Genomic DNA, 14634 nt, shown 5'->3' with positions numbered 1-14634 from the left:
TTTTGTTTTCTCTCAAGGCCTGCAATGGAGATTTGCGTCCTGTGTACCGAAGAGGTGTGGGACCTGGAGAACCACATGAGGGATGTTCATAAGCAGCAGCCCTGCCCGGTCTGCAGTTGCCTGTTTGACACCACACTGCCCACCACCTATCTCGAGAATCACATCGATGAACATTTCGCTCCCGTGTCATTTCACTAGAGCCAGCATTGGTCACCCGGCATGTGTTGATCACACTGGTGGTGGCGACAAGTTGTCAAAGCAAAATCTTATCAGTGCAGTTTGGGCATCCTTCAGTATTGGTGGTGTGCCATTCAAATTGTTTTGCATTCATTGTCGTTTTTAGCCATTGCAAAAAACGACGTAAGTAATATTGTGCATACTAAATTGCTGAAAAATTATTCTAGTTCTTAACTAGATGGTGATAAGAAACTAAAGCAGAAGCAGAAGTGATCCCAGATTTGATCAGGTTACTGTTACGACATTGAATAATTTGGAGCTGGCAGTAGTTAACTGTGCTGCGACATGTCAGACAGCATTATGTGCCCTGTTTATTTACGAATTGAAATACTGCATAGCATGTGGTTAATTTCACCACTGTACTTATCAGTTTACTGCATAAATAAAAGCGTGTTTGGACTTTTTATTATGCATATTAGCATTGTCTTCCCATGGATGTTGTGATTTGCACTTGTCTATCTGTCAAAATTCTCTCTAAAAAATATCAGTGCACAGACTTTTGTGGAACTTTGTGGTGACGTGTTTACATGTTTTTGCTTCATAAGCACTGCATCATTTATTATGCACATGCCTCCTTTTACTATTTTGTACTTGGCAATCACATATGTATGCCTTTTATCTCAATATTCACTGTTTTTCTTTATTTACAAGCTGTTGTGGCGCTTCACTTTTGGGGGAAACTTGTCTTTCTATATTTTTACTCTAAAAGGATGTCTGCATTAGTTCTGTGCTATGTTGAAGCCATTGTATTTGACAGTCAATGTTATGTGATGCCATGGATATCTATCTTGCAACAAAGAAAATACGAAAGCATTTCGTACGAACATCAACACTTGTGTGTTGCTTTGTTTGGCATGGCTCTCGCTGCGCAATAAGTATTTTCAACATTGAACACTACCAGATATTCTCTGGAAGGCCTTAACCTTCAATAAGCTACATGCAGATGACTAGTAGAGAGTGTACAGTTGGCCACAAAAGTTTACGGGACACAGGTTCCACAACAACTGTGAACCAAAACTTTGAATTACAGGCTGCGTGCCAGGGGCGGTATTCTCAGGTGATCCACTTTCGGAGATACTTTTACTCTCAAGATTTCATGTGGTTAGTGTCGCATGTGTTTGCTGATTACAGCCGAGTGTTCCTCGCACTGTGCCAAGCGTGCTGAGACTAGAGTGCCTTGCATTGTGCCAGTAACACTGTTGCTTGTATATGCTGATATGTCTGGCACCAGTGACCTGAAGCTTAAAATGACAGAAAGCTGAGCTAGTTGGTAAGGATTCATTATGCAAAAAAGAGGTGAGGTGTGCAGACAGGACACAAGAGTAGAGAAGTGGACAACAATTGGTGTTGTCCACTTCTCTACTCTTGTGTCCTGTCTGCACGCCTCACCTCTTTTTTGCATAGTGACCTGAAGTCTCGCGAAAGTGAAAGTATCTCCGAAAATGATTGGCCGAGAATAGGCCCCAGGCTTTGCGGAAATTCAGCTTTTTCTTTCAACATGTGTGTCCTGTAGACTTTTGTGGCCACAGCTATACGTCTTGTCACTGGGCTGTCTTTCTCCCTCGTGACAACAGCATTTACTTGCACAGTTTTGGTAACAAATAATTTTTTTTACTTACAGAGCCAAGCTCAAGTTACCATTGAGCATGTTTAGTTATTTGGAAAGTCACCGGCTGGTAATATGGTTACAGAGAATGGCATGTGGTTTTAAGTTTTGAGACTGTTGTGTGGCACGCGTGATTCTGTCACAATAATTTTGAGCACCTGCTTATTTAATCAGTTAACCAGCTTGTTCCTAGTCTGAGCCATTGAAACGAGAGACCATGACACGTACATCTTTAATTCCATTTTGTATACTAATATCTCTGTGCTTCTGGAGCTTCGCTTAGTAGCCCTTACTTCTGACGCTCTTGCAAAATATCTGTAGCTAATGTGTTAGACCCGACATGATTTGCAATAAGCTGTCGAATAGACACTTGAGACAAATGCCAAGCCAAGCTAGAGATGTAGACAGATTACTGTGTTTGCAAGAATATGAGAGTTCTGTAATTCCAAGCCTTGTGCTGCTGTTTAGAATTGTGCTAAATATATAATGTGTGTGTAATTTAACAGTTGGCAGTTGCCTAGCCTTAGTCAATAGGCGCGCAGTTTGTGGCCAACTGATTGATTTTTAAAATTTTGCCGTTTTCTTGTATGCGAAACATATTCTTGGCAAAGGTGACTTATTTGTTATTACTGATATTAATGCATTTAATCTACCAAACTGGCTTAATTTGGTATTTATCAGTGGTGTCCTTTTCAGGGTGGTAGCTTACTCCCCAGAGCTTTGCTCAGTGTTTCATTCCGCAGCCGACTTTCTTACGCTAGTTGTTTGTTGTACCCAGAACATTAGCGTGTATGTGTTGGAACATGGTTAGCTTTACGACTAGCTTGTGTTGTAGAACGATCACTTCCTATGTGCTTTACTATTTGGTTGGAGTGGTGGAACTGGATTTGGTAAATTAAAATTTCGTTGCCACACTTGTAATTTTAAACTAGGAAACACACCGTAGTGAACTAAAAGATATATTTTTGCGGTGTTATGAATGCGTGCAATCAAGCGCATTGCACTAGAAACGGTGATTTCGGTGAATGCTGTTTCCAATGCATCGCGATATCTTGACAGACATCGAGTCATCGAAAACTGCAAGCCAAGCAGGAAGTTGTCATTGTGAATGCTAATCTTAGCACCCCAAGCTTACAATTTCTGTTATTCTTTCACAAAAATGCAGCACTGGAATGGAAGCTATAGCAGTATGGTAACGTGAATGCACGTGGTCCCTACGCTGTGTGCCCCTTAATGTTAGTGCATAAAATGCCGTCTTGAGAATAAGGGCATGTCTTGTAGCGTCACCTTCTGTACAACATTTATGAGAAGTGGAATATAGACTCCTTATAAAATACGGATAATGTGTTGCGGTATTGCATCTAGAACATCTACTTGCACAGTGAAGTTTTCTTGCTGTTGATTTGGTCATAATTTTGGCAGTTCCGCGGTCAGGAAATAAGCAAGATTGAGTTATTTGGAGAACACACTGCTATTACAAAAATTGTTTTTGTTTTATTTTTAGAGGTTTGAGAAAGTTGCGTGCAAGCTCTCGCTACAAAGCTTCAGTAACGCAAGTCCTACCCATGTGTAGCAGCTACAACAGGATACACGGTGTGTAGTTGCAAAAGTTTTGTGAAGTTTTTATAGTTTCGGGGCACAATGACTGTGCAGAGTGTTCCCACTGAAATGTGCTTCCAGTCAGGCTCCAGCAGAGTGCACGTTTGTAAAAACATTGAAATTCAGGAGAGATGTGCAGTCTCACAGGTTTCATCACTCATTACTTACATGTGTGTGCAATAAACAGTCAAGGAAGTAGCAGTGCTAAAAGTGAATTGTAGTGCATATCAGTGGGCCTTTTATTATTGTTGTAGGCCATTTTCCCAGAAAAATAAAATAAAATGTCACCACTACTCAACTGTTTTTGATGCAGAGCTGGCTGTTTCCGACTTTATGGCCACAAATGATTTCATTTGGCAAGTAGCAGTGTATATTTTGTCACTGCGGTTGACTTAAGTGATTAAAATTTTTTTCTAGCTGTAATTGGGCACAAATTTTATGTCACAACGTACACTCAGCTCATGCAAATTTGGCAACAAGTCGCTCAGGACAAATCGGGTGCTGAAGTGGCAGCATCCATGAATTTTTGCGAGCTCATACCACCTTAGACTTTGTAATCTGCTAAGCAGGGCATGTGGAATGTTTACAGTTAGTAGGCAAGAATCGCCTACTGCCATTCTTTAAATGCTTGGAATCTGCAAGAAGTTTTACTGTGACCCATAACTTCGTTCTCTCTTGCTCACTGTAGCTTTCAGTGGGTCCTCCTCACCGATACTTTTCGAGCTTTAAACTACCGTATTTATTCGAATATAGGTCGTCTTCTTTTTCGTTTTATGTGTTACCTTAAATGAGCTTTCAAACTATATTCATGACCAAGGAATCTCGACTTAGATTGTGAAAAAAGCTAGCAAAAGTACCAAGCAAGCTGCATTCCTCCGTCGCGCCCGTTGTAAAGCTAGTCTGGAGATTACCTAGATTCTTTTAAAAAATGCTGCATATCTAACGCACTCGATCGCAAGGACAATGACTTCTCTGGCAGTTCCGACGGGGATGCAGCGTGTGGCATCAACTAGCGAGATTCAGTAGCCGAGCTACTACCATACCATTCGACCAATATTCTAATTGTAATATTTTTAATTTTTCGGCAGGTTCAATATACAGGAATCAACCTATATTCAGGTTCAACCTATTTTCGAGTAAATACGGTAGTTTTCGCATAAAAGCTTTGTTTCTTAAGGTCATTCACAATGACCAACACATACTTCAGCAGAGCTTTACAAAAATGCAATGTATGGGAAAATTCAGCTACCCATGCCAGAAAATGCAGAGTAACTTGCAATGAAGGTATTTTTGTGTCGTGCAACTACATTACGAGATTTGAATGCACTTAATGGGAGTAGGGGTGGGGCATATAGTGGTTCAGTTGTGAACAAATCGGGAGGTGTCATTTTTGACATATAATTTGACACCTCGAATCACTGAGTTACGCGTAGGAAAGTTGATGCAAAGCTCATATTAGCATTCTTGATATGCTGGATCATGTTTTCAGTTGTACATAGTTTAGCATCGCGCAGTGGCTAGTACACCCGACTCCCGAATGCACATTGCTGCGACGGGAAACCAAAAATACTAAGCAACTAATCATTATGCACCTTAAAATTTACTAAAAATAAATTTTTTTGTAGGAACGTAGAGTGCTCAGTGATTAAAATGTGATACTCTGAGCATATGGCAGCCGGTGCTCTTTGTGCTGCCGGTGAGCGCTGTGCAATACTGAGGGTGCCAAATACAACAGACAAAATGCATCACAAAGGCTCTTGTTTTTATCGTGTACCGCAATGCGTCGTATTGGTGTCCCCAGAGCAAACCGGTGGCACAAAAAGTGCCGGCAGCCGTGCACTCCGAGTACAGCATTTGAATCGCTGAGCACTGTACCTTCTATGACCAGAAATAAGCGTAAACAAGTTCTATTTTTTTTATAGCAAAGCTGTTTATGGCTAGGGTTCCGAGGATTTTTTTGGTTCGTCAACAAATCTACGTGTGCAAAACCTCAGCTCCCGAATTTGGTGCAAAATTGCTGCATTCTGTGCAAAAGCTTGTACGTCTCATCACTTGGATATGCATTTTCAGTAGATTAGTTATCAATAGGCCCCATTTTTCAAGATAAGTAGACTCTCCGGTACATAATCAGATAATTTTTGCTCGCTTACGGGGGTGGGTCATTGCTTAGGGGGTATGAGCCATTCATCGCCTTATGTGACTGAAAAATTTCTCGGGCAGGCACAGAATGCTTACGCATTTAATAACAGAGGCGATACGAGAATGTGTGTGCATACCTATCATCACAATGACCACCGATCAGGACAATAAATGTGTCTGTACTTTCATTCAAAATTCTGTGTCTCCTCTGAGTCGTGTGCTAAATGGGGGGCTTTCCGCGATACTATCGCCTCGGCCACGCCTTCGCCATCAGCACGCGCTGATTGCCTGGTTGAGCACTACGTCATCAGATTTTGCTCAAACAGCCAATCGGCATGTGCTTGATGGCGATAGTATCGCTGAAATCATTCGTTTCAGAATATGTCCCCAGCTTCGCTGGTCATCCACCTTCACAGATTGCAATGGCTCACGATTCTTTTCATGTGCAATGGTATTTGGGCTTTCTCGCGTTAAGCAGAGCAGCTTGTTTACAAAAGATTTTGGCATGTGTCCTATTTTAATGTTTTGAGTTCAGCATCCACCAATGCTGCACAGTGGGCCAAGGGGCTCTTGGTGTTATTCTTGTGCCTTAATCGAAGTATGTAGTACGAATGTCTTGACGTTCATCCCTCTGGACTAAGCACTGCAACCGTGGCTGAGGCTTAATTGTATGGCCTCGTAGCACATTGCCACAACTGCTGCCCAGATATGGAGCCACTAATGCATCCACTGAAAGGACTTCAGATTCTTTCCATGAAAAAATTTATTATACACGCAGCTTCTGTTTGTAAATGTACAGTGTGAAAAGAAAACGAGACAAATCTACTTCAGTAGGGACCACTTCAGTTGCTCCTTGGCAGATTGGAACACCTGAAAACGAAGACAATATATTGAGTCTGTACATGTTCATCACCACTGTACAATTGATAGCCAAGGACTCTTGCTTGTGCCTCAAATCGGCCTTGTCCATTACTTGCTTTCAAAGAAACTGTTGTGTTCAATCATGTAACTTTTTGTTTTGTATAGAATGATCCAATGTTAAGAGAACACAAAGTTGGTAATCTGCCATTGCTTATCACTAAGATATGGCATCAAGGCCCACTAAATTTTATTGTATAAATGCACGCCCAATTGATTATATCCAGGCACTTTGTTCTTATTACTGCTTAGGTGTTTGTTTTAACAGTTAATTGTTCTGTACATCTCGCGACACCTGTCGGTATGTTAGCTCGTCTTGGAACCTTTAGGTGGAAACACATGGAACAGTTTATTGCAACACTTTTGACGTGGCTTTTTCTACATTCAGTGCATTCATTTCGCACTGTGTGGTGACAGAATTCTTACCACGGTTGAAATGCATGACAAAGGATATTTGAATTGAATTCTGGGATCTTACGTGCCAAAACCACGTTTTATGAGGCATGCTGCATAGGGGGACCCTGAGTTAATTTTGGCATGGGCATTTTTACAGTTCGCCCACATTGAAATGTGACGGCCGCATTTCAATGGGGGCGCCGCCAAGGACAAATGCATTTGTCTTATGTTTAATGCGTCGTAGGCACCAAAGGCAGAAGTCGTGTCTTCTGCATTAACACCTAAAACGAAATTTGAACTGTGTGCCACGGTGACATTTAGACAGCGGAGCATTATGGGCATGCCCCACTGCGCCGTAGCCTTCGCAGTGCAAGTCGTTGAAGAAGGAACGGGAGCACAGCGGAGGCCGTGTTTGATTGCCAGTAACTCCGCTTCTGCTAAATGCATTGAAGTACTTTTTGCACCAAAGTATTTCTGAAATCGCCTATTTTCACTTCAAATGCCTCTTTCCACTTCGATAAAAAGTGGTTCAGGGCTCCTTTAAATAAGTCAAATGAACATGACATTGCTGTGCCAAAAGTGGAAAGCTTGAAATAACCAATAAATCCACTTTTCTAATGTAATCAATATATATATAGATCAATTAGGTGAATTAGATGGTTTATAAACTTAAGAGAATCACTGAGGCCAATGAAAATTTTCACATTTGTTTGACCTGGCCAAAAATGACTGATTATCCACCTCCAAATCACTGCAAGGCGACTGTGATATGTGCAAGGGTGGGAATGCCCAAAGTCATTTTGTAGTAATTTTTGGAGCAAAGAATATTTCATTCTGCAGCAGATTAGAGGAGACAAATTGTGATTTTGCAGCAGTCTGGGGCAGCGGTCCTTCCATTGATGACTGGCCCAGACTGGCGCACAGACGGGCCATTGTATTGTAAAAACAATCGTATGGACACTCAAGGCGAATTTTTTCTTTCGGCATGAGGTTCTGTTGAATATTCAAGTGCCATAAAACTGCACCTCACATGCTGTTTGCTGTGGGTGCCAGGGAAAGCATGCGAGGATGAGCAGAGAAGGATGGCAATTTTTGGAGCAGATAAGATTTCATTCTGGAACAGATCAGAGCAAACAAAGATTTTGGAGGGGTATGGGGCATGCACATTTTAGTTTAGTGCATTATTATATTTAAGTTTGGTAATACAATTCACAAAACCTTGCATTCTGCAGCATTAAAGGGTTGAAGAGCTGCCCAAAGGCATTTCTCACACTAGTTTGTGTTAAGTGCTGGTGAAGTGACTGGAGGTGTTCTTCCAACATAATTTGTGCAGAGGCTAGGTTGAGTGCACATTGTAGTATTCTTTTTGTTTTTTTTCACATTCATAAGCGATGTGACAGTACAAACTCAAACCAAGATTTTGCTTTGCCACTTACTAGACTCACTAGAAGCAGCTAAACATTTGAAGTTTACATTGCAAAATTGGGTGTAAGCCACCTGAATGAGCTAGAGTTTCTTGGCATCTCCTTTTTTGAGTCTGCTTGCCATTTCAGTTTGCAATTTTTGATTGGGACGATGCTGCTGCACAGAAAAAAACAAAAACGAAAGGCGCTACGTTTTCGTGGGACCGGTGCCAGCACAACAACGTGACTCGGCTCCACCAAAAGGGATACGCAAATTAGCCCAAGACCTCCTGGCCTGCCCTCACTCGCAGCTCAGGTGGCAAGATAAAAGAATATTGATGCCTTTAGGTTTATTCAGGGGCCTTAATTGGGTACGGCTGTATGCATCTACTGGCAAACAGAATACGAAAGTTATCTTTGCACGCACTCCGAGACCAATGACAACGCACTGCATGGTGCTGGTGCTTGCCAAAGCCAAAGCCAAAGCTGGCACAGCATGCTGCAATTTAGGTCGTTTTTCCACTTTTGGCACAATTTGACACATCAATATGCGGGAGCATCAGAATGGCTTAATTGGCACAGAATTTCCACCCCTGCATGTGCACATATTTTTTCTTAAATAGAATTTCACATTGCTTTCAATTCTTAATGCAAATACTAATGGGTACCTACTAACCTGTGCAACAGTTTGTTCCCCGAGTGGAATGTCATCAGTTCTCAATGCGACCTTCTGAAGAATTGAGGTGGGGTCTGCTTCCAGAATGATGCTAAAAGTAACAACATTTTTTTCTCTTAGGTTATGCGGTTAATGAAAACTGCAAGAATAAGCAAACTTGACTGGTGCACACAGATTAAAGAAAAGACACGCACAAGGACCATAGTTAAATGGACGACAGTAAATATGAACTTTCAGATACATGTAATCAAATGGCTCATGCCAAAGAGTTCAACAAGGCAGGCACAGGAATTGATAAAATGGTAACAAATTATGTTCCATTATTACGAGCGCGCATTTTTTTAAATAGCTTATGCAAGCTGCAATATATATGCCAGAGGCTACACTACTATCAGTGTTAACTCACAGCAGGGTTATTTTGTAACCGACAAATAATTGTAGTTATTACTAAACTTTAAAGGACTTGGTAGGCTAGTTTGTACTTCCTGAAAGACAGTAATTGCTGCCACAGGCCACCCATCTCATCGTCAGTTATTAGTAAAAGTAATGTTTCAGAAGGAGCCGGAAGGCCCTCAGCATCATGTGAAGCATCTGTTAGCATAAGGCAAGCATTTCCCCAAAACTTGAAAGCATATTCCAGTACTTATGTGATGGACTCAAAATTTAGTGACACTTACAGTGACAAAATTGTGCCACGTACGCTACATATGCAAGGATATAACGAGGTGAAAAACATAATGCAAGGAAATAATGAATCGTACAAATTTTTACAATTCCAGTAGCGACTAACAGAGTAGAAAGAAACAGTAGTCACTGGATTAACATGAAACGCTGTAGCATGCCGTGATGTCTGCCTATGAGAGAACACCTGACCATACGCTGGGGCCCATGCTCTTTGCCATGACGAATTGAATGTGGTGTTCTAGCCAGACTGGTGTAGTGTGGGAATAAATGTGGGTAGTTAAAGGCAGCTACCATGAACAATGGTCTTATGTGTACATGTGCAAGCACACTTCAATAGCGAATTGAGCTGTTAAAGCCACTTTGAACTTTTGAACCATATAAAATCTGTGCTACTGTCCCTTCTCTCTTAGCTGTGCTTTCATTTTTCCTCACAGGGTTATGCTCCCTTGCGCTCCCCAAGTGCTCTTCAATATGCGGAGAGGCCGGATACCTGCACAGTTTAGCTACCTGGTGGTTGTGTTTGCAATTTCCACATATAGAAGCACAGAATCATGCTATCATACTACAGTTAGACCTCGATATAACAAACTATTTACCTTTTCATAACCTTTTGCCCAGAGAACAGCATATATTTAGTACCTGAATATAACGAAGTGTGTTTGAATGCAATATCAATACAAGGAAATTTCACTGGCGCCGCAACAGGAATGCCGAGACAATAAATGGGGACTTCCGCCAATGCAGGTGGTCAGACGATTAAATTACAAGCGGCTGCTTGCAAATCCACCTCGCAAATTGCACGACAGCCGAAGTAGAGCTGCATCGTGTTCGGCATAAAGTCCAAGTGCAATAAGATCCTATCGTGCCCTGCAAAGTGCGTGCTTTAGGTGCGAGTGAAAGTGTGTGCGGGTGAGACAAGGATGGTGGCTTCACGAGCGGCGCCTTCCTGCGCAAGCAAAGGGAAAGAGACGGAGGGGAGCAAGCTCGCGGTAATGCGATCAAGCGCGCATGAGGGGGCGGAGCTGGGGCAAGTTGGTGTGTGTCTCGGCCATGGCTGTGCATGGCTGTAAGTGCGGCTGAGAGCGCATACACGGCCTCCCACACTGCTTAAGAGGTAATCTGCCGTATGCGCAAAGAGTGGGCCTGCGGAGACAAGAGACGGCGTGGCACAATGTAATCTGCCTTACCACGCATTTGGTATCGGAGGTTGCGTATTCTTGAGTTTCAGTAACCCGCTGGAGCTAGAAGCAGATGGAGCATTCGCTCCCTGCTGCCAGCGCTTTTCCCAATTGCATCGTCCCAGTGCGGGCGACGCTATCAGCTGCGGGGGTGGAGTGCACGCGAAAGCGTGGTTGGGGTTTGCTTAATTCGTACCGCTGAAAAGATACTGTCGATGTATATGGCATGAAACCGTATCATTCATCGTCGACTCCCAAATTTATAAAAATAAATTGTTTTCTAATGGAAATATGCTTTTTTCGATTGCCCAATAATTTGCTGCTCCTTCCCATATAAGAAAAATCGGTCGGTGACTCTATTCATTTGAATAAAACGTTGAATTTCGATAGAACGACATTTTGATATAACGAAAAAAAAAAAAAATATGGAGTTTTACGTGCCAAAACCACTTTCTGATTATGAGGCACGCTGTAGTGGAGGGCTCCAGAAATTTCGACCACCTGGGATTCTTTAACGTGCACTTAAATCTAAGTACACGGGTGTTTTCGCATTTTGCCCCCATCGAAATGCGGCCACCGTGGCTGGGATTCGATCCCATGACCTCGTGCTCAGTAGGCCAACACCATATCCACTGAGCAACCATGGTGGGTGATATAACGAAGCAAACTGCATATTTTACCGACTTCGTTATATCAAGGTTTAACTGTATTATGTTCGCAGCATTGCTCTGAAAACAGCACGGGGTCTCTTCTCAAGTCAGTACTGACACACAGGAGTTTGCATCACATTCCTTCAAACAGCGGCTGCCACTTAAAAGGACAGCTCTTGCATTTGAATGAGTATGGACTGCAACATTAAATGCAGGAAGAAAAATTAGACAGTTAGTTTCTCATCTTTCTCGTGATGACTTATGTGCCGCTTTACATGTGCTTAAGTATGAACTCAATTTGTAGCAGTATGAAGCTAGAATTAGTGTTGCAACTTACCCGCCGTCACAGATCTCATCAACAGCAAGCATGATGATGTCAAGGTTGTCGAGAAGAACTTTCTTTTCCACATTTTTTCTCAAAATCTGGTTGATGGAGTCGTACAAGCAGTTCAAAGCACTGCACAGGATCAGCTGTTGGAGGGGAAAAACAACATTGATTATTGTGAAGATTTCAAAGCCATCTAGTTACAGCCGGGCTTGTTTGTTAGGCACAAATGTAGACATAGGGCAGCCACAGAGGGAAAGAGAGAAAGGAAAAGGCAGGCGAATGCCAATGGAAAGGGCACAATGTCTGCCCACACATTAGAAGGAATGAATAGAAAGACTGGTTGAAGAGAGGAGAGAAGACAAGAAAAGGACGTGTCACAGTGACAAAAGCAACCAAAGATCAAAGGACACAATGCAATAGGAACAAAGACTGGCTGGGGCAATGTAACAATTCTATTCGAATGCAATTCTTTTTCACACTTTGTCAATGGTCTGGGTAGCACCTTGCTCATGTCATCACCAGGATCGGCTGATCATGAACATTGAAATAGAATTGAGCGCAAGGAGTCCTTAAATTATACTGGCCATAGTGGGGGCATGAGACAGGTTAATTCAAAGCAGAACACGGTATAAAAGTAACAAGGTAGTCCAACGTCTATTTATACTGCACACAAATGGTACACATATGGAAATGTGAATTCCCAAAAGCAGTAAGTGCAGGAAAGGTAGAGAATTTATTCCTTTGGGATAAAATTTTCATAACAGCAGACATTGGTAAATGTGGCATAATCATGGTTAGCTAGTTGGTATTTAATGCCTATTAATCAACATTACAGACAATGAATGTACCACTATATGAGAATTGCAAAACTGAAGCCAGCCAATGCTCAAGCCACATCCCCTTAGTTTGAGTTCTTAGGATGAAATTGTGAAATAGGATATGGGTGGCTGGTGAAAAACAAGGGTAAATGGATATCACTGGGAGATGCCAGTGTTCTGAAATGGACATAAATTAGGCTGATCATGAAATGCACTTGTGTTCCACATAGCCTTTAAGGTAAAGGAAACTTTCTAGGAATATGATGCGCAGAACACCAGCGCCTTCTTTTTCAGTAAGTTTGGCAAAGGATATCGCGGAATTGTTACCAATCCCAAGCTTCCTACTAAACGAACATGCCTTGAGTGTCGACCATCTTTACCTTTCATAGAGGCAAATTTTATGCAAATTTTCAGAGCAAACTGGTCAGGTGCACACAATCAAACCTAAACCTGCAGACACACAATACTGCCCATGTTATTACTGCCATTTTAGACTTCAGCATTTGAAGACTGCGAATGCACAGAGGCTACCATTAATACAGAGAATGACCTTACTAGCGTACAGCAATAAAAAAAGTCTTCTTTTCTCAACTTCACATTGTTTCTAAAAACATGTGCAACAAGCTGAGCTATGCCCTATACTGCTCCAATATACATCAGCAAGTACTACTTCACACTTAAGTTGTCAACGCAATAAAACAGAAAAAAAAAAATGTGTTCTTAGCCCGATAGTTTGCTTGCTTGCTGGTTCCTTGACTTGCGGCACTTAACCACCATGGGGAAGTGGCCAAGAAGCCAGTGGTTCAACGTAAAAGGTCGGGGGAGACAGCAAAACTTGAACGAAAAAGGTAAGTCAGGGTGAGGTAGAACTTTTATGATAATTAGGAAACAGATTTACTTGGCAGATACAGAAATAAAATTAACTGTAATTATACATAAACAGCAAATTGTGTTATTTTTGGTGGTAGTACGCGTCCGCTACTTTTGTCTGAAACTTCTAATAAATACAAGCAAAATATCAAAAGAAAGCCGATAACGTAAAACACACCTCATTCTCATGACTGCTTCCCATTACGTAGAAGAACAGGTCCACGTTACTCCGGTAGACGCACGTCAGTCCATCTAGCATTATGATTTCAGCTGAAACAAGCACCATTTGAAATTATTAAATTTTGAAGGTAAAAAATAATAACCAAGAGCTAAACAAACTGTCACGTTTCCGTCTTACCGTTTGCCCGATGTGTCTTGTTGAAGAGGTTCTTCTCAAACGCTTTTTGCTCTTTGGCGGACGGAAAGGTATTGTCATAGTACTGAAATAAACAGAGCACACAAGCATGATCATTTCTTTAAGGAAACGAAGCGGAGTGCTGCAGATTTTAAAGAACACACTAAGCACGTCCCGCAGTTCACCACCGTACCTTGGCCAAAATTCTGTTTCCATCGTTGTCAAGGATGGCGATTGCTTTCACCGTGTACAGTGTAGGTTCCTGGAAGACAAAAGCACATCTTCTATGACTAATAGACATGGAATAAAACACGAAACAGCTTTTGCGGCCACGAAACAGGATACCGGCTGGGAAAGCAACGCGAAATTTTGCCTTCCACAGGCTACTAAGAGTTAACGATTGCAGTGGACTTCTTTTTAAAAAAAATAGCTATAGACTTAGTTCACCAGAGAAAATGTTTACACAGCGTTCATGACTCGGAAATAATAAGATTTACTTTCGGCATTGAATTTGACTTACCAGCAACATAGACTCCATTTTGAGTGACGTGTAGTGAAACAGTCTTGTCTTGACGCGGCCGAATAAGCGATGATCAAGCCAACCAGTGATTAAAGCAATAGGTGTAGAGTTTAATATTACCAAATTATCTAATATTTTTTAGGTATTTAAATTTTATTCCTCTTTTAACTAAGATTAGTTTTATTATGCCGTTATTTCTCTGTCACGGCATCCGTACGCATATTGCGACATCACGGCTTCCTCGGGAAACGTACCAG

At 41.8% G+C, this 14634-nt stretch overlaps 2 protein-coding genes across 2 annotated transcripts in view; one reads left to right on the top strand and one right to left on the bottom strand.

Annotated features, from left to right (window-relative positions):
• LOC126530980 (uncharacterized) overlaps positions 1–3735 on the top strand; it is a 43991-nt gene extending 40256 nt beyond the window's left edge. The window contains exon 14 of the mRNA XM_050178326.3: positions 18–3735. Coding sequence (XP_050034283.2) covers positions 18–198 — 181 coding nt within the window. The 3' untranslated portion in view covers positions 199–3735. The remainder of the gene's footprint in view (positions 1–17) is intronic.
• Positions 3736–6326: 2591 nt separating this feature from the next.
• On the bottom strand, positions 6327–14462 carry zetaCOP (COPI coat complex subunit zeta). Its single transcript, XM_050178325.3, has 7 exons — positions 14378–14462; positions 14051–14119; positions 13861–13942; positions 13681–13772; positions 11824–11957; positions 8975–9065; positions 6327–6451 (listed from the first exon to the last, which is right to left on the bottom strand). Exons 1-7 carry the CDS (start codon positions 14393–14395, stop codon positions 6404–6406), a joined length of 534 nt encoding a protein of 177 aa, XP_050034282.1. The 5' UTR covers positions 14396–14462; the 3' UTR covers positions 6327–6403.
• Positions 14463–14634: the final 172 nt, after the last annotated feature.

The sequence above is a fragment of the Dermacentor andersoni genome, chromosome 5 (assembly GCF_023375885.2).
Source record: "Dermacentor andersoni chromosome 5, qqDerAnde1_hic_scaffold, whole genome shotgun sequence".
In the NCBI taxonomy this organism is placed as follows: Eukaryota; Metazoa; Arthropoda; class Arachnida; order Ixodida; family Ixodidae; genus Dermacentor; species Dermacentor andersoni.
This window is presented reverse-complemented; position numbering and strand designations above follow the sequence as displayed.